The sequence below is a fragment of the Spodoptera frugiperda genome, chromosome 15 (genome assembly GCF_023101765.2).
Source record: "Spodoptera frugiperda isolate SF20-4 chromosome 15, AGI-APGP_CSIRO_Sfru_2.0, whole genome shotgun sequence".
NCBI lineage: Eukaryota > Metazoa > Arthropoda > Insecta > Lepidoptera > Noctuidae > Spodoptera > Spodoptera frugiperda.
Window position 1 is genome coordinate 11,487,776 of NC_064226.1, and position 21,086 is coordinate 11,508,861.

The 21,086-nt window shown below is 34.7% G+C and overlaps 4 protein-coding genes across 13 annotated transcripts in view; 3 read left to right on the forward strand and 1 right to left on the reverse strand.

Annotated features, from left to right (window-relative positions):
* LOC118274591 (solute carrier family 12 member 6) overlaps positions 1-21,086 on the reverse strand; it is a 511,128-nt gene that overhangs the window by 102,104 nt on the left and 387,938 nt on the right. The gene's annotated exons all lie outside the window — the stretch shown is intronic.
* LOC118274756 (trypsin, alkaline C-like) lies at positions 971-4,754 on the forward strand. Its single transcript, XM_035592454.2, has 4 exons — positions 971-1,128; positions 3,393-3,561; positions 3,863-4,118; positions 4,433-4,754. Exons 1-4 carry the CDS (start codon positions 1,083-1,085, stop codon positions 4,727-4,729), a joined length of 768 nt encoding a protein of 255 aa, XP_035448347.2. The 5' UTR covers positions 971-1,082; the 3' UTR covers positions 4,730-4,754.
* On the forward strand, positions 6,266-11,417 carry LOC118274683 (trypsin, alkaline B-like). Of its 3 annotated transcripts, none has more exons than XM_050698938.1 (4): positions 6,266-6,427; positions 6,525-6,693; positions 6,989-7,244; positions 10,971-11,404. In XM_050698938.1, exons 1-4 carry the CDS (start codon positions 6,379-6,381, stop codon positions 11,274-11,276), a joined length of 780 nt encoding a protein of 259 aa, XP_050554895.1. In that variant the 5' UTR covers positions 6,266-6,378; the 3' UTR covers positions 11,277-11,404. The 3 variants fall into 3 exon arrangements, with proteins under 3 accessions (XP_050554895.1, XP_035448234.2, XP_035448173.2); XM_035592341.2 differs by lacking the exon at positions 10,971-11,404 and adding an exon at positions 7,413-7,736; XM_035592280.2 differs by lacking the exons at positions 6,266-6,427; positions 6,525-6,693; positions 6,989-7,244 and adding exons at positions 8,153-8,299; positions 9,208-9,376; positions 9,801-10,062 and having other exon boundaries at positions 10,971-11,417.
* LOC118274747 (trypsin CFT-1-like) lies at positions 19,238-20,479 on the forward strand. The gene is made up of 4 exons (XM_035592442.2): positions 19,238-19,349; positions 19,520-19,688; positions 19,800-20,055; positions 20,137-20,479. Exons 1-4 carry the CDS (start codon positions 19,304-19,306, stop codon positions 20,431-20,433), a joined length of 768 nt encoding a protein of 255 aa, XP_035448335.2. The 5' UTR covers positions 19,238-19,303; the 3' UTR covers positions 20,434-20,479.

The window sequence follows — 21,086 nt, forward strand, 5'->3', positions numbered from 1 at the left end:
TATTGTCATAAGTGATATGTAGATTTTATCAGGCGTAAGGTGCATGGATACTTCTACATAATAGGGATGATGACGGGATATGAAAATTCAAAATATATTTAGTCCATCAGTTAGGTAATAAAAAAATACTAGACACATATTTTTTTTTTTGATAAGATAACAATAGGTACTAAGACAAATCGAATCAAAGTTTAGGAGTGGGGGGCAAATAAGTCATTTCAACGTATAAAACGTACCTAGAAGTGACGACACGTGATATTTCAAATCAATATATCTTCGAAAGTATTTGTTTACGTAAGAAAATAAAGAATGCGTGTCTAATGTTTTAGTATAAACTACAAGACGGACATTCAAATAAAAATTAGTCATCTATTTTAATCATTTATTAATATGACTTCAACTGTTATTAATATAAGCATGTAACTATCTTATAGCTTAAAACCGTTTTTAAAAGAAAATAACATTGCTCCTTTTGCTAAAGGTGATTTCAGATTAAGAGATAAGTGTTTATTAAGTCACGATTTAAAATGGTTTCCTTATCTCCTTTTACGCGTTTACCGAAAATATTAAAGCGCCTGCAATAATTTATGATATTTGTTGCTTAAATAAATAAGTGTTAAAACAGTTATAACTTTCTACAAAAACATAGCAGGATCATGTCATGTATAGCAGCATATATAACATCTTATGTACCCTATGTTTTTTCTTCAAATAAATACTTTGACTTTAACTTTGACCTTAACTTTAACTTTAACTTTAACTTTGACTTTCACAAAACTTGGTATAAATAACAATTTCTGTTTGTAGTTTTTTAATTAGGTCATTCATAGTCTACATCTTTGGAGGTTAAACAGTATTAGATTTATCATATTAGATACTGAAAACTAAAGCCGAACTGTTCAGACTTCAGACTATTTTGTAACTATCCAAGAAGGTTAGATATGGATAGACTGAACTTCATTAGAACTAATTATCTCTAATTTTATCTATTAACTTTATTAGTTAAATTGTTTTAGAGGATTTTGTATAAATACGAGTTAATTTATGAATTTATTTAGAAGGTTGGTGGACAAAGAGTCAAGATGCGTATTTTTGTTGCTTTATTGGGCTGCATAGCTGCTGTCACAGGTATGCCATTTTTATTTGATACACCATAACATTTTCCTGGTCTTGTTGAGTCGATTTTGAATAACTGGACGGATTGCTCTATACGATTAAAAGATTATAGAGTATATGGAGATATATACATATAGTTTCGTATTTAGACGCTGTCTTAATAAAATGTTATAGCAATATGTTGTTTTTGGACGTCTGTTAACACTTTTACGATTAAGATTGTGTACTTGCATTGCATTTAAGATTGTGTCTTTATGCAGTTAATTTATTTGTATAAATTTTAGACTTCGTGGTAATAAGTATGTGTATTCTGTGATATTTAATGTTTCAATATTTTATTGAATGTAAAAGCAACCACATAACCAAGCCTATGTATGTTATGTAATAATATTAAAGCCTAAATATTTTCGGTAAATATATTTATTCTAGTACTCAAACAGCGCAATAAAAACTTGTATGAAACCGATCCCTATTTCCAATACATACTATTATAAAGACCCTGAATATAAGATAGTTTTCCTTTACAATATGGTAACCAATAACGCCAAGAAGTATCGAATAGCTGAGTAAAATTCTGCTTATCCCTTTTTCATATTCAAATAAGCGTTGACTCGGTTCTATAGATGTGTATTCTTCCATAAAAAGCTTGAGTTGCTAGGCCTTATTATGTTAGGAATAACTTTATTTTTTGAAACTTTGATATATGGTTAAATATGATTCCTGGGCTTTATTCATCGATTTGTGAAAAGTGAAATTGATTTTGGTTTTGCAATTATTCAGCTGTTGTTTTACATTAGGTATATGTAATTAAATTCTGGAGCTGCGGACATTTTTACGGGTTACCGAGGCTCCAGTTCGAATCAGGAGAAGGAAGGAGGTGGTTTTAGTTAGTAAGAGACACACCTTGTCTGTTCACTTAATGCGCAGTAAGACATTGGATGATTTTTCTCTTATCAAAAAATATATAATGAAATTAAGTTCTACAAGTACATTTTTGCTGTTAATTAGGAAATTATTAAGTTTAACTAAAAGTATGAAAAATACTATTATTTTTTCGATTTATAAAGTTACTCACTGCACTGTACTGATTATTTAGTTTATTTCCTATTTGTTTTTCTACCAGAATCATTCGCCCTTACTCTAAGTAAAGAAATAGGCGAGATATTTTCAATACTGCACCCTCGAGTACCAATTAGATCGAGGCTCTCGAGTGGGGATCAAATAAGTGCAGACTACCGTGATTGAGTGGTTCGACTAATATTAAAATCTTGTTCGTCTAACCAGAAGAGTAGGAAATAAAGTTTTAACTTTTTTCCAATTTGCTTAAATTCATTTTAATATGTAAATACGTAAGTGGATTTATCTTTCTTTCTTTTTGTGGTATGTTTTTTTTTGTGTTTATATAATTACTGATACTGAGTACTGAAGTTTATATTAGCAGGTAGTCCACTTTTAGATATTTTGTCCTTTGACTTTGTAGATGAAGTCGCGGGTGTTAGCTATAGATAGTCTAGTAATAATCTTAACGGTCCTTTGTATCGGTTCACGTCCACCATTTAATCTAGATACTATCAAAAAGCCTACATAAAAATAAATTACAGACTATAAAATAATCAAATACACAGTTATATACTTAGGTAGTTAATCGAATTCACTCAGTAACCATCGAATAAAAATCCAATGTTATTGCAGCTCTATAATTTTACGACACCACGCTAATAGGCTGAGGATTAATTCGGGAGCCATGTTTCGATAAGATTATTTTACATGTGTGTTTATTATCAATGCGTTGTGTAATGGATTTGTAAGGCCATTTTTTATGATTAATTAACTGTCATTAGATAACTCGGTTCTAAATCAATAATGAAATTGTTTGCTATTATTTAGGTGCTAGGCGATATATAGTTTTTTAATGTATAACACCATATCTAGAGGAAAATACATTTTTTTATAATAACTAGCGTGAGACATAGCTAAAAGGGGCACACTACATGAAATAAAAATCACGGTTTAATCACGCAAATTTAATGGTGGTAGTAGTAGGCTGCACAACGTCGTTGCATCTGCGCATGCTGCTCATGATGAAGAGTCCCTCCGTGATTCGAAAGTAGTAGAGCCTTTCTCTATTAATTTACATGAATAAACCGGGTTTGTTAGCTGAAAATAAAATAATTATAATTGGAGATAGTCTCACTATAAGAAGGTAATAGCAAAATAAAGACATCTAATATATCCATTCGCATATTCCACATTCATAGATGTTTGTTTTTGTACAGCGGTTCCAGCATTTCCACAGAGGATTGTGGGTGGCTCACTAACCACCGTCGACCAGTACCCCACCATCGTGTCTCTGCTGTACTCATGGAGTGCCACCAGCTTCTTCCAAAACTGCGGCGGTACCATCATCACCAACAGAGCTATCCTGACTGCTGCTCACTGCCCTTTGTGAGTTCCACAATAATATAATATAACACTTATCAAGGAGTGCATATCCATTTCGTAGATTTGACAAATATAATTGAACATCCGAGTGTGCGCGTCGGAAAAGGTGTTTTTTAATTAATTACAAAATTTGTATGATGGGCTTGTTGCTAATTTCTGTGTTACAATAGCCTATCTGGTGTAATTAAAAAAACAGATAATTTAGTTTCATCAACTAAGGCATCTCTTTCGATGATGTATCGAATCATATTTTATTATAACGTTATGTAATCAATGGAAGATTAATCTGCAACTTTCTTTCCAGCCGTGACTCCCCCTTAAGCTGGCGTGTTCGTGCTGGATCTTCGTATGCCAACAGCGGTGGGACAGTCTACGCCCTAGACTCCATCCTTGTTAATCCCAACTACAACACATGGTCTATGGACTTTGATGTGGCCATCATGCGTACTAGCCAGGTCATCTCCTTCAACAGCGTGGTCCAGGCTGCTTCTATAGCTGGTCCTAACTACAACCTCGCTGATAATCAGGCTGTTTGGGCTGCTGGTTGGGGTACTACTTCTGTAAGTAATGAAATTAGTATTTGAGGATAATGAGAATCGTATTGCTTTTGTTAGGTTAGGCTTTTGCTTTGATCCCCATGATTATCCCCAAAAATTGTATTTTACGTTATTTATATTGTTATGGTTTGAATTTATAACTGTAGCACAAATGTTAAAGATGATTCATCAACATTTTTTTTTGGAAAAAGATAAAAAATGAACTAAGTTAAAAAAAAAAAACAATATAGAGAACTATATGATCTTTGTCATCAATATAATATCAACTATGACGCTACGCTATGAAATTTTAACTACGACTTTTGTTGTTTTTGCAGTCAGGAGGCCCTGCATCTGAACAGCTCCGTCACGTCCAGGTCTGGACTGTGAACCAAATCGCCTGCCGCGACCGTTATGCTGCTGGTGGCGGTACCATCACCGACAACATGTTATGTTCTGGCGTCCTCGACGTTGGTGGTCGCGACCAGTGCCAGGGTGACTCTGGTGGTCCTCTCTACCACAACGGAGTCGTTGTTGGTGTCTGTTCCTGGGGCTTTGGTTGCGCACAACCTCAATACCCTGGTGTCAACGCTCGTGTCTCTCGCTTCAGTTCTTGGATCCAGGCTAATGCATAAATGTTAAATAAATCGATTTTTGTACTGTTGTTGTTTCATTGAATTGACTACGAAGAACTATGTGTCTTTTAATACTTTTCTATGCAAAGTGTCATAAAAGATTTTTATATTTGCCTCAGAGACGTGGAATAGCACATAGGCTATTTTAGGAAACAGGATACATTCCCGGTCGAAAACAGTATACAGCAAAAAAAAAATGTAGTAACGTAACGTAACAATATCTCCCGCAATGAGGTAGAACAAGTTAGTAAGTCTCGAAATCATTTATTTATAGCTGTTTGGGATTGATTTATACGAAACCGAAGTGTTTAATTTATTTACAAAGAGCCAATTTGCAGTATTAATGCTTTGCTATTCATTGAAGTAAATCTTTGTTCTTAACAACGTAAAGATTAATTTATTTTACCTGACTTGAGATAGTACTATTAAGAATTTACTAAGGGATACTAGATTTTCGAGGCCGAATGAACATTTTCGAGAATAAGGTAGAAGACTAGTTTTTATTTTAATATTCGACTTGTAGATTATATTATTTTAAAACATTGGACACGTATTTTTTATTTTCTTATGGAAACAAAATACTTTTGAAGATATACTGATTTCATGTACGCAGAAATGACGTATTTGTTTCTATTCCTAAACTTTGATTCGTTGTATCTAAGTATGGTCATGTTACATGTACATATAACAAAAAAAAAAAAAAAAATATCATCACCTAACTGACGGAAAGATTTCAAATTTTCATCATCATCATCCTTATGAAAATTTTCAGTGAAAGCACAGATTTGACAATCTTTGCTACGACCAATATTTAATAATCAAATACTAATAATCTTTATGAAAAGAATGTAACAGTAACGGTTTTTGTATAAAGTTCATTTGAAAAGAACATCTTACGTAATAAAGGATACAAAGTAAAAGGGGACTTTTTAGCGACGAAAATTCAAACTCATTTTACGTGAAGGTACTTCTTAAGTGACTAATAGCAAACAACAGATGCGTGTGTCATCTAGTAAAGTGTTTGTTATATAGCATTGACGTTCAAGCCTCGATGTTATTTGAAAACGTTCTACAATCAAGGGACTTGAAGATAATTGCATGTTTACTTGTAAATTTTATCGTCCAAGTATTGAAAGGTGAAATACTACGAATTGCTTGTTAGAATAATCACTTTATTTGCGTCAATTTGATGACAGTCGATCCATCACGTGTGTGATACTGTTGGCTATCTTGATAGATTAATTATGACGTCTCGTATGGTCTGTGTTTTGTTTAGAGATTAGTATAGGTTTATGAACTTCTAAAAAGGTAAAAACCTCTTTATAGGCCGGCAACATACTTGTAATTCCTCTGGTGTCGGATATCCGTGGGTGGTGTCGATTCCTTACCATCAAGTTCTTGGTCATTTACCATTTCATCCCATAAAAACATATTAATATGATAATAATATAGGAAGAAAAGCATAAAAAAAACTTTTTACTTATGACACCGATGGCGTAAACAAGGAAACTTCTCTAGTTAGTCTGAAATGTTAGGGGAAGTCATTGAAATTATCTAGATCGTAGATATATCGGAAACTATGATTCAGTGCAACGAGTATAAAATAATGTTAGCGATTAGAACTGCAAGTTGATGCATTAGTTGTCATCATGCGTGCAGTCCTTGTTTTGTTGGCTTTAAGCCTAACTGTAGTTGCCGGTAAGTATTTTTTTAAATTCTTTATACCGTTAGTAAGTTAATATTTTTCTGTTCAGTTCTAATTTTTCCTCCCAATCTTTTTTTTTATTTCTTGTAGCTGTCCCTCCGAAACAATCAGTGATTGTTGGAGGGTCCGTGGCCGTGATCAGCCAGTACCCTAGTGTCGTTGGTTTGTTATACTCAAGCAATGGGATCAACTTCTACCAAGTGTGTGTCGGGACTATTGTCACAACAAAGTCTATTCTAACCGCTGCGCACTGTGTATAGTAAGTATAAGTAGCTTTGTATTAGTTTGTATTTAAATGTCCAACTTAAAAGTGACTGCTCATATACATTAATTAGGCTAAAACTTCTTGTCTTTGAAAGTATTTTAAATGCAATAAGAAATATGATTTTGGTTGATGTACTTATGTGGTACAAATGCATCAAGGTGATCTTAATTTTCGGACGCTTCATTCATCTCCACAAAACTCCTTATTTCTAGATAATTATATCTGAATATCAGAAACGTAGATAAAGTATTGAGTAGGTATAACAAGAACCACCTTTGCGTTTTTCTAGTGGTGATGCAGTCTACAAATGGCGCGCCCGAGCTGGTTCGAGTTGGGCAAACAGTGGTGGCACTGTTTACGCTCTCAACTCCTTCACCATCCATCCTACCTTCACCTTCCGAACCATGAACAATGACATTGCCATCTTGCGCACTCCTGTAGTCATCACCAATACTAATGTCATTAAGCCCGTCTCTATTGCCGGCGTGAATTACAATCTACCTGACAATCAGGTTGTTTGGGCTGTTGGATGGGGAACTTCACTCGTAAGTATAATATTATTTAATAACAAATTGGTTCGTTGGATTACAAAAGTGGTTAAGACCGTCCTATCAGACTTTGAAAATCTAACTCAGATGTCTAGGGATTTTAATATCTGGTATTATTTTTTGGGAATTAAAGATGTGGTTAATCAGTTTATGGTGACTTGACAGGTTGGTGCAGCCCCAGAGGAGCAGCTCCGTCACATCCAAGCTTGGACCATCAACCAGAACACATGTGCTTCCAGTTATGCTGCCTTCGGTGCAAATGTGACTGCAAACATGTTGTGTTTCGGTTGGCCTAAAGGCGGTGTTCGTGCCCAGTGCCAGGGTGACTCTGGTGGCCCAATCTTCCATAATGGCAATCTGGCCGGCATCAGTTCCTGGGGTTATGGTTGCGCTGATGCTGCCTATCCTGGAGTCAATACCCGAATTTCCAAACTGGCTACATGGATTCAAACTAACGCTTAATTTAATGAAGATCTGTTTCAAAAGTTATTTGTTTTTGTAGTTACTGGAAAAGTACAATGTTTTCGTATGTGATCGATTGTTAGATTTAAGTTAAGTTTAAAAGTAAAATAATCAAACAATTTTAAGTCCTATTTATTTTAATGAATTATACGGGTAAAACTTTATGATTAGTTTTTGAATAAGTATACGTGATACATCCTTAAAACGAACAGTATTATTTTTTAATAGAAAAGTTAAAACTAACGTAATTTACGAATTTATCCAACAAAGGTTTTCAGTACACTAAAAATTTCCTATTTACTTACGAAGACACAACCTATTTACTATATATGAAGACAATCATGTAGGTAAATAAGGAAAACTCTCAAGTAAAAAGATAAAACTTTCTAATTGGACAAGGACTCCAAACAAATGTTTAGAGTAGTTATTGAAATTCTCTATGATATAGTTATATCGGGAACTATACTGTGTATGATTCAGTGCACTTAGTATAAAGTAACGTTAGCAACTAGGACTGCAAGTTGATGCATCAGTTGTCAAGATGCGAGCAGTCTTTGTGTTAGTCGCTCTAGGCCTAACTGTGGTTACTGGTAAGTAATTCAAGTCTTTCTACTAAGTTGGTTTTCAAGAATTAGTTTTTAGTATTCTCAATGCTTTAAAGTCAGGTTTATGATTGTATTGTACCCTACACTACATTTAGTTTGTACCCTATATTTGTGTATTTTCGTTAGAAAATACATAACATACATAATTGAATTTGCATAAACATGAGACATCGATAAATCGTCTAAGGAGGACAAGTATCAATTTATTAAACATTTGTAATTTGAACTTAATAGCATTAAATGCCTTAATAACGGCAATTAATACACCAACAAGGTGCCTTTGTTTTATAAGCAATATTTCATTTTAGCCACAAATCCTTGTTCAAGTTCGTGAATCGTAAATAATTTGTTAGAAAGTCCTTGCGTTTAATATTATTATCAGTAACTTGCAGATTGTATTAATTAACCTTTATTCCTTATCGTTGACTTGTCTTAAACCAAGTATTACGAATATTTATGAATATTACCAACGCATTGCAGGTAACCAGATAATGTTGATACTTTAAGCTGACGTTTTGCTCGTACCATGTCGTTTACGTTTTCAAAATAAACCTCAAATTCTTTGATGGCTTGGTTCTCACAGTGGCCGAGTACACCAAATATTACTGAGTATTTCAATTTTGGAAAAAATAAACAAAATTTAAAAGACCGTAAAAATCACTAACAAAAGAGACAATGACAACCTGAAATGAATCGTAAAGTGTTTTAATTTAGGTCTAAAACATTTTATTTGTTTCTTGCAGCAGACCGTACGAACTGGTGACTAGGAGTTTCAATTACAAAAAAGGACAATTTTGAAACAGCGTCTTTCTGTTTCAAAGAGATCATGACAACCTGAACTGAAGTCTAAATCGTTGTTTTTAGGTCTAAAATCGTCTATTTATTTTTTGCAGCTGTCCCAGCGAACATTACAGGGATTGTGGGTGGGTCGGAGACCGTCATCAGTAGGTATCCTAGCATCGTTGGTTTGTTGTACTCCAGCGATGGGAACAACTTCAACCAAGTATGTGTAGGCGCTATTGTCAACATGAAGTCTATAATGACTGCTGCACATTGTGTATAGTGAGTATTTATAAGTTTAAATACGAGTAAATAATTTTGCGTGTAAAAATCTAAGTTCGAAAAATGTGAGGAAAGAGTATTTTATTTGGGTTATTTTTGTATGGGATAAGCCGGCAACCGAGCCAACGGATCACCTGATGGTAAGCAATCGGCGCCGCCAATGGACACCCGAAATACTAGAGGCGTAACAAGTGCGTTGCCTGCCTTTTGGGGATTAGGAATTTTTGGTGAGATTGGCTACGAAATCAGGTTTCTACTGGTTTTATTTATTGTATGTCGACTCAGTCACTATGACATTTACAAGCTTTTTGATATCATCTGGCAAAAATAGTATTTTTACTAATATGTTATTATGCACATTATAATGTAGTATGTTTCAGATATAAGGCATAAAATAACATCAAGTATTTTTCTTTTTGCCCAGTGGTGATGCAGTCTACAAATGGCGCGCCCGAGCTGGTTCGAGTTGGGCCAACTGGGGTGGCTTTATGTACTCTTTTAAGTCCTTCATCATCCATCCCAGCTTTAACTTCCGAACTATGAACAATGACATTGCCATATTACACCCTACTACTGATATCGCCTATACAATTGGTAACGTCGTTAAACCTGCTTCTATTGCCGGCCCGAAGTATAACCTTCCTGTAAACGACATTGTCTGGGCCGCAGGATGGGGATCTTCAGTCGTAAGTATATTTGTCTATCGATTATTTTTATGTATTTTCACGATAATTATTTCACAACCAAATCTGTTCGATTGATTTTGCGAATTAGACTGGTTTGCAGAAATAAAAATCAAAATTTTAATGGTCAGTAATTTGAGAATAAGATTGTGATACATTTAGGTACGGTACTAACTAATACGAACCTTGCCGGTTTTGGGGAAAAACAAGCGAAACGTAATCACCTAACAATAATTTTTACCCATTCGGGGAAGTTAATTTTAGTTTAAACTAGCAAACCCGCCGAACTCCGTTTCGCCACAAATGATTTTCCCTGTTTTCCTGCTTTTCTCTGATTTTTTCCTGAATTTTCGTTGCTATAAACCTCACAGTGCCCAAGACCTTTCCAACGAATGCAAAACTGGAAATCAGATCGTGCGTTCTAGAGTTATAGCAGTATCAGTAAGGAAAACCCGACTTACTTTTATACAATGTGATAGGGGTGAGACTTCTAACCCGTTAAGGCTGAGTACTACATGTAATTTTATCGACAAAAGTCGGGAGTCGAAGTGGTCAAATCCCCTCCCCCTAAGAATTATGGCTATTTTAATATTTTTTTTACTTTTTTTGATATCAAAGGTTGTATGCGTCGTAGAAACAAAAAAAAAACGACAAGCGGTAGCTAATAACCTTGGCTAACTAATTCATTACTTTTTTCATATGTTTGATAATGTTTTGGTGAGAAAAAAAATCATTTATGAATTATTTTTACCGAAAAACTCACTATTTTTCAATATTTTCAATTAGGTGTTCAACCCCCCATATTATTTTTTTTGTCGATAAAATTAGATGTAGTACTCAGCCTTAACGGGTTAGAAGTCCCAACCCTATCACATTGTATTATAGAATAATCAGTTTGTGATGACAAACAGGTTGGTGCAGCCCCAGATGAGAAGCTTCGTCACATCGAAGGTCGGATCATCAGCGAGCATACTTGCTCATCCAAGTATGCTGCAGTCGGTGCTAATGTGACTAGCGACATGTTGTGCTTCGGCTGGCCCTATGGTGTGTCTCGCAATCGGTGCCAGGGTGACTCTGGCAGCCCGGTCTACCATCACACCACTCTGGTCGGGATCAGTTCATGGGGTTATGGTTGCGATATTCCTGGCTACCCCGGAGTCAATACTCGTATTTCCAAACTGTCAATATGGATTCAAGAAAACTCACCGGTTTTCTAATGTACCTCAATAGAAGGACCGGTAATGTAGATGTCAAATAGCGAGCATATCTAAGCGGTGTAACGAGTGTTCATGGGTGATCGCTTCACATTTGGTGAAAAATGTATTTGCATAAATTGCAAAATAGGGGCAGCTATTTTATTAAAAATATGTTAGGGATCAGGTCACGGGGTTAAAGGGACTCAAGCCATCCGCACGCGACTAGTTTAATTAATATTTTAAAATGACTTGTATTTGTAAATTTAGTACAGACGATGTTTTGCTTGCTGCTAAATATGTTCATATTAGTTACCCTTTGTCTTAAATTTTTATATAAGAAGAATTTTTATATGAGAATAAAACGATTTTTTAAAGTGGTCATTTATTTAACAGTATATCATATCGTTATGTGTCATTGTAAGCGTGTCCAATATCATAAAAAAATAAGTGTAATGACCGTTTTCCTTCACAAAATGATTTCGAAAATTTCTTAGAAACCAATTTGTAAGGTATTTCCAATATATGTATATATAAAACCTACAAGAATAATTTATTTTTCGCTAATTGGGATATTCCAACTGGGTTTTCCAATGATAATATATCAAGGTATTAATTTTAATTGTAAGATAATACACATAATCTGAAATTAAAGGTCTTTGCTCACTGAGTATATTTCCTGGATTTAGCTTTATACGAACTTGATTAGTGAAACTAAACTAAATTTTGTATCTAGACGAGTATAGAACTTTCATTATAATAGTTTTTGAAACCAGCTATTAGAGATTTGGTTGATTAACCTTAATTTTTGGACCCAAACAAACGAATTACTGTGAAAATTTTGCTTCTCATTTACTTATTATGTGTTTCATGAACTTTGTTGTCTTTTTGTTCAACACCTTTCATCTAGTTTGCTTTCCCATTTTTTCACAAGATTCAGGTGTTAGTAAAGTTAATTATCTAACAAATAAATACATAACGCCTGTCTCTCATTGAGTTAGGCCTCTGCCTAACTAGAGACAACGGAACGCCAATTGCTACGAATCTTACGTAAGTCTTTGGCTTCATCAACAGTCATCATGTTCTTTCATTCATCATCATCAGTCTTTTCATGAATGTTCGTCGTCATAAATTCTGAACATTATGTATTAGTAATCTCATTTAAATTGATTTTAAAGTATGTTGTTTGTCATTGCTGAGAAAGTTGCTATATAAAAAGTTATGTACCATTTTTGAAAACATATTGTGTTATCCTAAGATAGAAACAGATGCACAATTCTTTTACGTTATAGATCTTACTGTCGTGAGAAGGTATATTTAAGTAGTGCCTCTTTAACAATATTGAAATATTTAAAATTATTTATGTAAATAAATGAATAAGCGGGAAAAAATGTAATAGCAGATCTTCATTTAATGAGCTAATTGATAATTTTATGTATGTAAACACAACTTTATGGATGGAAATATATTTAACATATTTAAGATATTGAAGTTCTTACTTAAAAGTGCCACATTTTACTTAATTTTCATCATAAAAAATATATGTTGTTATAAATACAGTGAATGGCTACCTTAGCACTAATTACTAAGATTACGATAATTTTATAAGTCGCAGATTATCTACATTGATATCTTGTAGATTAATGAAATATCAATTCTTACGTCATAATTATCTTACAATAATAAAAAAGATTATTTACTTGTGAATTCCCCAAGTCCCTGTCGGTTATAAAATATGGCGCAGTGACTGCTTAGATTTTTGTAACGACTGTCATGATTTTGTTTATCTATCTATTTCCTAACTACTAGATTATCCATGTTTTATATATTATTGTCTATAAAAAATAAAAAACTATTTAAAACATTCAAATTAAAAAAGCATTTATTAATACCAAAATATTTATTGTTATTTATTGTCGACATAGATCTTTAGAAAAATAATAAAAATACTCACAAATCAAATGTTTCGTCAAATACCCTTAGAAGTCTGACAACGAGTCTAACCAATAATGCGGTGTGGGTGTCACATCACATTGTTGATTAGCGGGTTGTGGCCGATAGATGGCGCTCCATGTAAAATACTAACATTTACCGAATATTGTTTAGACTCAGTGCCCATCCCATTATAAGGAGTTGGAGTAAGCCTTAAAGAAGGAATAAATAGGAATTACATAATAATATAAATTATTAGAAATAAATAATAGAAATTATTTAATTAAATATCTCGCGTCTGTGTCCTGTGTGTCTTCAAATGATAATAATTTAAAATTCAGGATAGATGGAATAAAACAAAATGTTCTGCAATTGAAATCAATTTTCATAAATAAAAATAAGAAGTAATGCGTTTGTGGGCAGTTATTTAAAAAGTGCGGTTGTTTTACTTTACATAACCTATTATTGTGTAGATATTTTATAAAAAGAGTAGCTTATTTTTATTATTAAAAAATGTATGAAAGTTATGAAAATAAAAATATTTAGGTTTAAATTATTTTCCCACTTGTTATTGTAGAATAACAGTTAATTAATTGGGTAATGTATTAAAATAGGTAAATAATTATTTTAGGATACACAATTTAACTGAAATTGGTGAAAATTTTCACTCCTATTTTGGAACACATTAATTATAAACCTTCAAATTTTCATTGAAAATGTAATTCACGTGTAAATGAAGTGTTTTGTCGTCAATAGATTACGGAGCTTTATCGTAATTATTGATATTAGAGAATAAATTTTAATTATACGTTATCTGAACGTATTTTCCAGTTTGTTATTGCTAATTACTATAAGTAGTCTAGATTAGTACGGTATCAAGGATGAATGAGCGTGGAAATGTCATCCAAGCATATTATTCGTCATTTTTTACATTTAAAACTTTTAAAAAACATTGTTCCACACTAGGATTCTTTCATATTTCTTGGCTGCATTGCACTACATCTGTACCTTAGATTCGTATACAACAAAATTAACTTTGTATTATGTCATACCCAGACTTGGAATAACAATTTGTAGAGCACACAAAGATTAGATCCGTGCGGGAACATATCTTGGCTACTCAAACTTCAACCGTGATATAATTATCGCAAAGCAACGTCACGCCTTTTATCCCTGAAGGGATAGGCAGAGGTGCACATTACGGCGGGAAACGCCGCTATGCAATGTACACCCACTTTTCACCATTTGTGTTACAAGTCCCATGTAATAGGTGGTGAGCCTATTGCCATATACTGGGCACAATTTAAGACTCCGTGCTACTACTGAGAAATTTTCGAAAATGCGAAATAAATTGTTAAATTAATAACTGTTGTTGTGATTACATATTTTTCCACGTTTAGTTTTCTGGTTTCAGCTACGATGTAACAAAAGAAATACTTAAGTTGTCCGTGGGAGATCGCTATTTAGTACAAGACTACCCATTGTACACTTAATTTTAAGAAGCCTTTGTTCTTACATAGCAATTTAGGAGTACTGGTGTAGAATTACTGAGTGAATGATAGGTATTCTATTTTACAAGTTTTTAAATATTTTTTTAACCGAATCAAACTTACTTATTAGGCAAAATATGGCATGTTAACGGTAGTTAAATAAGTGAATAGAAAAGTCGATGAATGGGATGGGATGTAACTCTGACAAAATAATATGTTCCTACATACATCAAACTCGTTTTATTGAGTTTTTGCACAGGCTTATTATAAAAGCAGATTAGTGCTATGGCACGTTACTCAGCTTTGTTGCCTGAACTGTATGAAGAATTATTTGCATGAACTACAAATTGCTGTCCCGGATCCGAGTGTGACGTGTCTGTGTTTGTATTTATAAATGCATCCAAAATACAGGAGAAATTCCTAGCACATATTTTTTAAATAACTGGGTTGCATATCTTTTCTTTGTTTATAGGAGAAATACAGCATTTTGCTATTATTGTAATTAGCAATAGTTCTCTTTTGTTGTTGATTTTTCTGTTTTAATTTTTTGATAATGTTGTAATAGATTACAATATAATTTATTTTCTATCTTTAGAAATACCCCTGATTACAGAACTTATCGAAGTGAGACACTAGGACATGACACAGATAAGTTACTAGATTATAAGATTAAATGCTATTTATAACAAAACTGGTCAAAATATTGAGAAAGGACGCCAGACTAAATTCTTATATTTTTAAATGTAATGGAAAATTATAGAAAATATGTGTGGCGACACATTGACAAGTGACAAGTGACAGATGACAGAAGTCGCACATAGACTATCGACGAGCAAATCAACGGATGACGTCAGAAATATCCTGCATCGCACATATGAAGTTTACATGCGAATTAAGACGGATAGAAAATCCCAACGAACAACAGTTGGGCAGAAAGCCCGCCAGGCATAATCTCTGTTCTCTAAATATGTATTAATTTTTGAAATCGAGTGATTGTTAACAGTTATTTTCGGTATACGCCGATAGATTTAGACACTGTACATAAATATTAAGCTTCGTACATTAAAACCAGACCCATCCATCACATCTGAGGCCCAGTGGGGCTGATACCTGATGCGGAGTTGCAGACTACCTAGCGGGTTTACTCGGGCTCCGGCTTGAAGAGCAAGGAGTAGATACTGAGTGGTTTTTAGTCAAGAGTCTGACACTCCTTTCCACTTCGTCCGACCGGGAAAAGTCATTGGATGATTTTCTCCCCTAAAAAATTTTAGTAGTTAAATACATTTACAATATACATATTTATCTAGAAGTTTTCTATTCTATGATTAAACTAATGTTTTTTTCCATCCTGAAAGCCACGCTTCTTTTTACTTGATCAACAGGTGTAAGGTAAAATTTACGATAGAATAGGATATAAAATCTAAAGTCAGGTATTGGGATAATGTACATTCCTTACCATACTGTAAGTCTGGGCTGACCCCAGATCAATTGGAGAAGATTTGGGAGAAAATAGTAGCGTTTACTGGCTTAACCTTAACCCATCTTGACATCTGTGTAAGCTCAACCTTGATGTGTTCCTATAATTTATCTTTTACCAAGATAAGGTATTTTACTTGGCTCTATTCAAATTTTGATTGACGACTTATAAAAAAGTACTGTTGGCGCGGGCCTGGACAACCAGCTGCCGCTCAACGTGTAGCGGTTTCGTTTCCCGCACGGAGCACCTTTTTGTAAACAATCTACTAGTTTTTTTTTAGGGGGGAAAATCATCCAATGACTTCACGTTGGGCGAGGCGAGAGGAAGTGTCAGACTCTTACTGACTAAAAACCACCCCGTTCCTACTCCTGCTTTTCGAGCTGGAGCTCCAGTAAACCCGCTAGGTAGTCCGCAGCTCCGGATAAAGCATCAGCCCTACTGGGCCCTAAAAACACACTAGTGGGGCAATGTTAAAAAAAGATAATTTTATTAACATAGATGAAAATGCTCATTAAATTTAAGAGCAGAGTACAAAGCTGAGACTGAAGCCAATAAGGAATTGCAGGGATCCTGAGATACTCTATAAGGCATGCCGTCTTTCGAGCTTTATGGTCTCAATATCGACATGTATCACCCGCATTATCGGAGGATTAATGTGCGTTGCTGGATTTTTGGGGATTTAGGAATTGAGGAAAGAAAGACGATAGGGCCTCTAGTAACCTCATTCACACAACGAAATACAATACGAGCGATGTCTCGCGCCTTCCTTCCTGAAATAGTGATAATTATCTGATTTTGACGTTTCGGACTTCCATTTTTATTGTTTCTGTTTTAAAAAAAACTTTGACTCACACTAGGATTTTCTCCGATATCGTGTTTGCGTTTACAAAAATATAAAATCAGATACGTATTACACCCAGACCCGAAACATATTTAATAGTTCGTGCGGTAACCAAATCTGCTACACGTTACGCGATAGCCGGTTGCCCAGCCACCGCACCTAACGCGCAGTCTTCGTCTTAAGGTGACATGGCAACCAGAATTAAATAGACATAACACATTAATAAGTTATAGAGGAATCTTAAGGTGTTTGTTATGGTCACTAAAGCACCATAGAACCTTACCAAGAACTAATTAAGTTTAATAGACGTTTAACCAGCCATTAATACCTCAATAATACTTAACTGTAATTAATTCCATTAATTACCTTAAGTTAAGTATTATACTTGGGGATATACCTTGATTACAATCGCTTATCAGTTTAATAAGTAAAGTTATCAGCAATAATTGTTTTGATAAAACAATTAAAGTGGATGGACACTAATTACATGTGGTAATCCGATAAGAACTTTGTAACCCTTATCTTGTATGAGCACTGATTTCTTTTTAAGGTGAGAAATTCATACAATAACTTCTCTTGCCTAGGGCGAGGCGAGAGGGAGTGTCAGAGTCTTACTAACTAAAAACCATCCCGCTCAACCCACTAGGTAGTCCGCAGCTCCGGACCGGTAACATGCTAGGTGTAGTCCGTCTCTGGATAACTAAACGGCTCTTATAGTGGTGATCTCATCTAACTTTTTTTATTTATGAGATAAAGTTTAAGGGTAGAGGTCTAAAATAAAAAGATCGCCACTTTTACCTGGATCGTTTATGAACTCCACGCAATATCAGCTGGAACTAAAATTTTGCTTAATCCTTGTTGACATATGCTGCCGTGTAACGTGTAGCGGGAGTGTCAACTCTATATGTGATCAACAACTTGTTGTTTCATTGAAGTGTGATTTAAACTGATATCAGTAACTGAAGGCCGCTTAACAGTTTCCTTTAAAATACAAATTAAGGAATTATGACCTTCGATCCGTCCACTAAGTATAGGCATTGGTCCCTTTATCAGAGGGACACCTTTAGTTAGTAGTCAGTAGACCATAATGATTCTTGAGACTGGACTATAAATGACCAAGATTGAAGATGAAGAAATAAAAACGTTGTCCCACACTAGGATCTATGTGTGTGGGTTTGTTTACAAACATACAATTTCACATGCATCCAGACCCGGAACTACAATTTGTGGATCATAGAAAGAGGGGTTTCGTGCAGGAATCAAACCCATGACGCGTTGCACGGCAGACTGTTGCCTAGCCACCGTGCTAAGCGTGCAAGTCAATTTGTTTATTCTCTGGAAGATATAGATGGGACAAACTCAGCTCATATGTTTCAATTTTAATAATTTTATTAATCTACTCGAACCACCAATATCGAAGCGATATTTTATTATTCACTTACCAAACAACTGCTACTTTCAGTCACCAGTACGTAATTAGAAAACCCATTCCAGATAAGCTAAAAAAAGGTATCGTCACCAATCAATCTGGTTTTTTTACTGATCTTGTGATAAACACTGTTTTGGTGATTATGTTCTTGTATGAAAATAGTAGTCCAGATATCAGAACATTATTATTGGGTGTAGATAAAAAGAAACATTGAATTACATTATGACACAACTATAAGGAACTAAATACATCACTATTTGATAATTTTAACTAAAGGCTATTATGTTTTCATAAACACCCCTTGTGTTTTTATTTTATTGTATTTTAATTGTAAAAATCTATTGAATTGTTTTTTTTTCTACAACTATAGCTTGATTCCTATGGACTGTCACATGACATGTCCAATTGTCCACTAGTATTGGAGATTAGGATAAGGAGTGATACCACGACCCCAAAAAACCCGACGTGAAACAATGCTTACATTGTGTTTCATCGTGGGAAGTTACTAGAGGCTCTATTACTCCCCTTCCCAATCTTTCTAAGCCCCGATTCCGCAACAATGGTTAAATTTCTAACCCCAAAAAGGCATCCGTCAACGCGTCTAGTGTTTCGGGTACCCATGGGTGATGATGATTGCATGGCGATACGTCTATTCGTTTACCGGCTTATACAATAAAAAAGATTAATCGCTTTATACACTAGGTATGTTTGATTCCAAAACAATGAGTATAAGCAGCTTTAGGTCAATTCCGAATCGTGAGATAATCGTATCTTTTATCTCTAAATTTCAATGTTTGATAGTCAATGAATAAATGTTCGATATTGCTATAAATACGGACCACAAAGCATTGATTCCAACATTCGTTATGGTGTAATAACATAATGCGTATTCTTGCTTTGTTAGCCCTTTGCTTAACCACCGCTGCGGGTGAGTGAAGATTTGACTTATAGTGCTTATAGCCTATGGTGGCAAGTGCCTATGGTGGCAAGCGCGCGCATTTATAAGCAAGCGCTTAACGCTTGCCTCAAGTACAAAAGAATATTTTTTTGCTGTCAGTTAAAACGTGTTTGTTATTATTTTATTTTGTTTCTTTCCAGCGGTCCCCACTGGTGGACAGAGGATTGTAGGTGGTTCACTCACTACCATCGATCAGTATCCGACAATCGCTGCAATCCTTTTCTCTTTTGATTGGGTTAACTACACCCAATCTTGTGGTGGCATCATTATCAACAACCGATCTATCCTCACTGCTGCTCACTGTACCGAGTAAGTAGTCTTTTGATTCACATTTTAAGTCAACTTATTTTTTAATTGCTAAAAATCTATTTGTTCGTTTGGACTAAAATATAAATTATATTTTCAATTTTATTTTCACAGTAATCGTGCACCGGGCCAGTTCAGAATTCGCGTAGGCTCCTCTTTCCGAAGCAGTGGTGGTGTTGTTCACAACGTCATATTGAACATCGTCCACCCTGCGTATAACCCCTGGACCATGGACAGTGACATCGCTATCCTCCGCTCCGCCTCCACTTTCTCCTTCAACAACAATGTCCGCGCTGCTTCCATCGCTGGTGCCAACTACTTGCCCGGTGACAACCAAGCTGTATGGGCTGCTGGATGGGGTGACACTTACGTATGTATATATAAATATGTTATCAAATGAGTTTTGATCATGGTCACGAAATTTCTGAAACATTTTTATTTTTTATTTCAGTCAAGTTCTGGTGCTGGCTCCGAGCAACTCCGTCACGTCCAATTGGTAGTTATCAACCAGGAGACTTGCAGGCGACAGTACGAGAATACTTTCTACCCAATTAACGACAACATGTTGTGCGCTGGTTGGCCCTCTGGTGGTCGCGACACGTGTCAACGTGACTCTGGTGGTCCTCTCTACCACAATGGTGTCGTTGTTGGTGTAACTTCTTATGGCATGGGATGTGCTGATGTGAGATACGCCGGTGTTAGCGCTCGTGTATCCCGTTTTTCATCTTGGATCTCAGCTAACGCATAATACTGTTTTGTTTTAATTTCAAGAATAAATATAATTTCAAATGTCAGTTTGTTTTTCCTTTTTCCTTTAACGTTGGTATTATGTTCAGCATAATACTTTATATATTGAGTAAAAATAAAACCCAATTTGTTGGTATGTTTCTACCCATAGTTGCATGATTAGATGTCATTGATGGAAAACAAATATAGATTATTTAAAAATTAAGCACATTTAAATAATAATAATTTATATTGCATAGAGTAAAAAAATAAGATAGAAAGTCAAAATTTAGGACTGAGGACTGTTGACGTCTGTCACATGAGCTAAAGCGACAAAACTAAAAAAACACTATTTTAATGAAGAACTAATAAGGAGATATATGCTAATGTCATCTGAAAGTCAGCTACAAAAAAAAAATCAAATAGAGAATCCAAAACTTTTCGAAAAGCTGCTTTTAACTCTATGTGATATCTAGAGCCATAAAGAATTATGGCTCTAGATAGTCAATTTTGTATGTTATAACTACTTTGAAAATAAGATTTCTGATATCTTAGGAAAGGAATAATCACAAGTATTATTTATGACGGAATTGAACTCTGCATGTTTCAAATGTGGAGTTTGCAAGTAACTCGCAAACCGCTGGCAAGTATTTTAGGAACTACAAAGGAAACTTG

Bases quoted from the DNA above. Each gene is read 5' to 3' on its own strand.
- LOC118274747 (XM_035592442.2), top strand. From the start codon at position 19,304: ATGCGTATTCTTGCTTTGTTAGCCCTTTGCTTAACCACCGCTGCGG. The intron at 19,689-19,799 runs GTAAGTAGTCTT...TTATTTTCACAG, and splicing joins ACTGCTGCTCACTGTACCGA to TAATCGTGCACCGGGCCAGT. The intron at 20,056-20,136 runs GTATGTATATAT...TTTTTATTTCAG, and splicing joins CTGGATGGGGTGACACTTAC to TCAAGTTCTGGTGCTGGCTC.
- LOC118274683 (XM_035592280.2), top strand. From the start codon at position 8,251: ATGCGAGCAGTCTTTGTGTTAGTCGCTCTAGGCCTAACTGTGGTTACT. The intron at 8,300-9,207 runs GTAAGTAATTCA...TATTTTTTGCAG, and splicing joins AGGCCTAACTGTGGTTACTG to CTGTCCCAGCGAACATTACA. The intron at 9,377-9,800 runs GTGAGTATTTAT...CTTTTTGCCCAG, and splicing joins ACTGCTGCACATTGTGTATA to TGGTGATGCAGTCTACAAAT.
- LOC118274756 (XM_035592454.2), top strand. From the start codon at position 1,083: ATGCGTATTTTTGTTGCTTTATTGGGCTGCATAGCTGCTGTCACAG. The intron at 1,129-3,392 runs GTATGCCATTTT...GTTTTTGTACAG, and splicing joins CTGCATAGCTGCTGTCACAG to CGGTTCCAGCATTTCCACAG. The intron at 3,562-3,862 runs GTGAGTTCCACA...CTTTCTTTCCAG, and splicing joins ACTGCTGCTCACTGCCCTTT to CCGTGACTCCCCCTTAAGCT.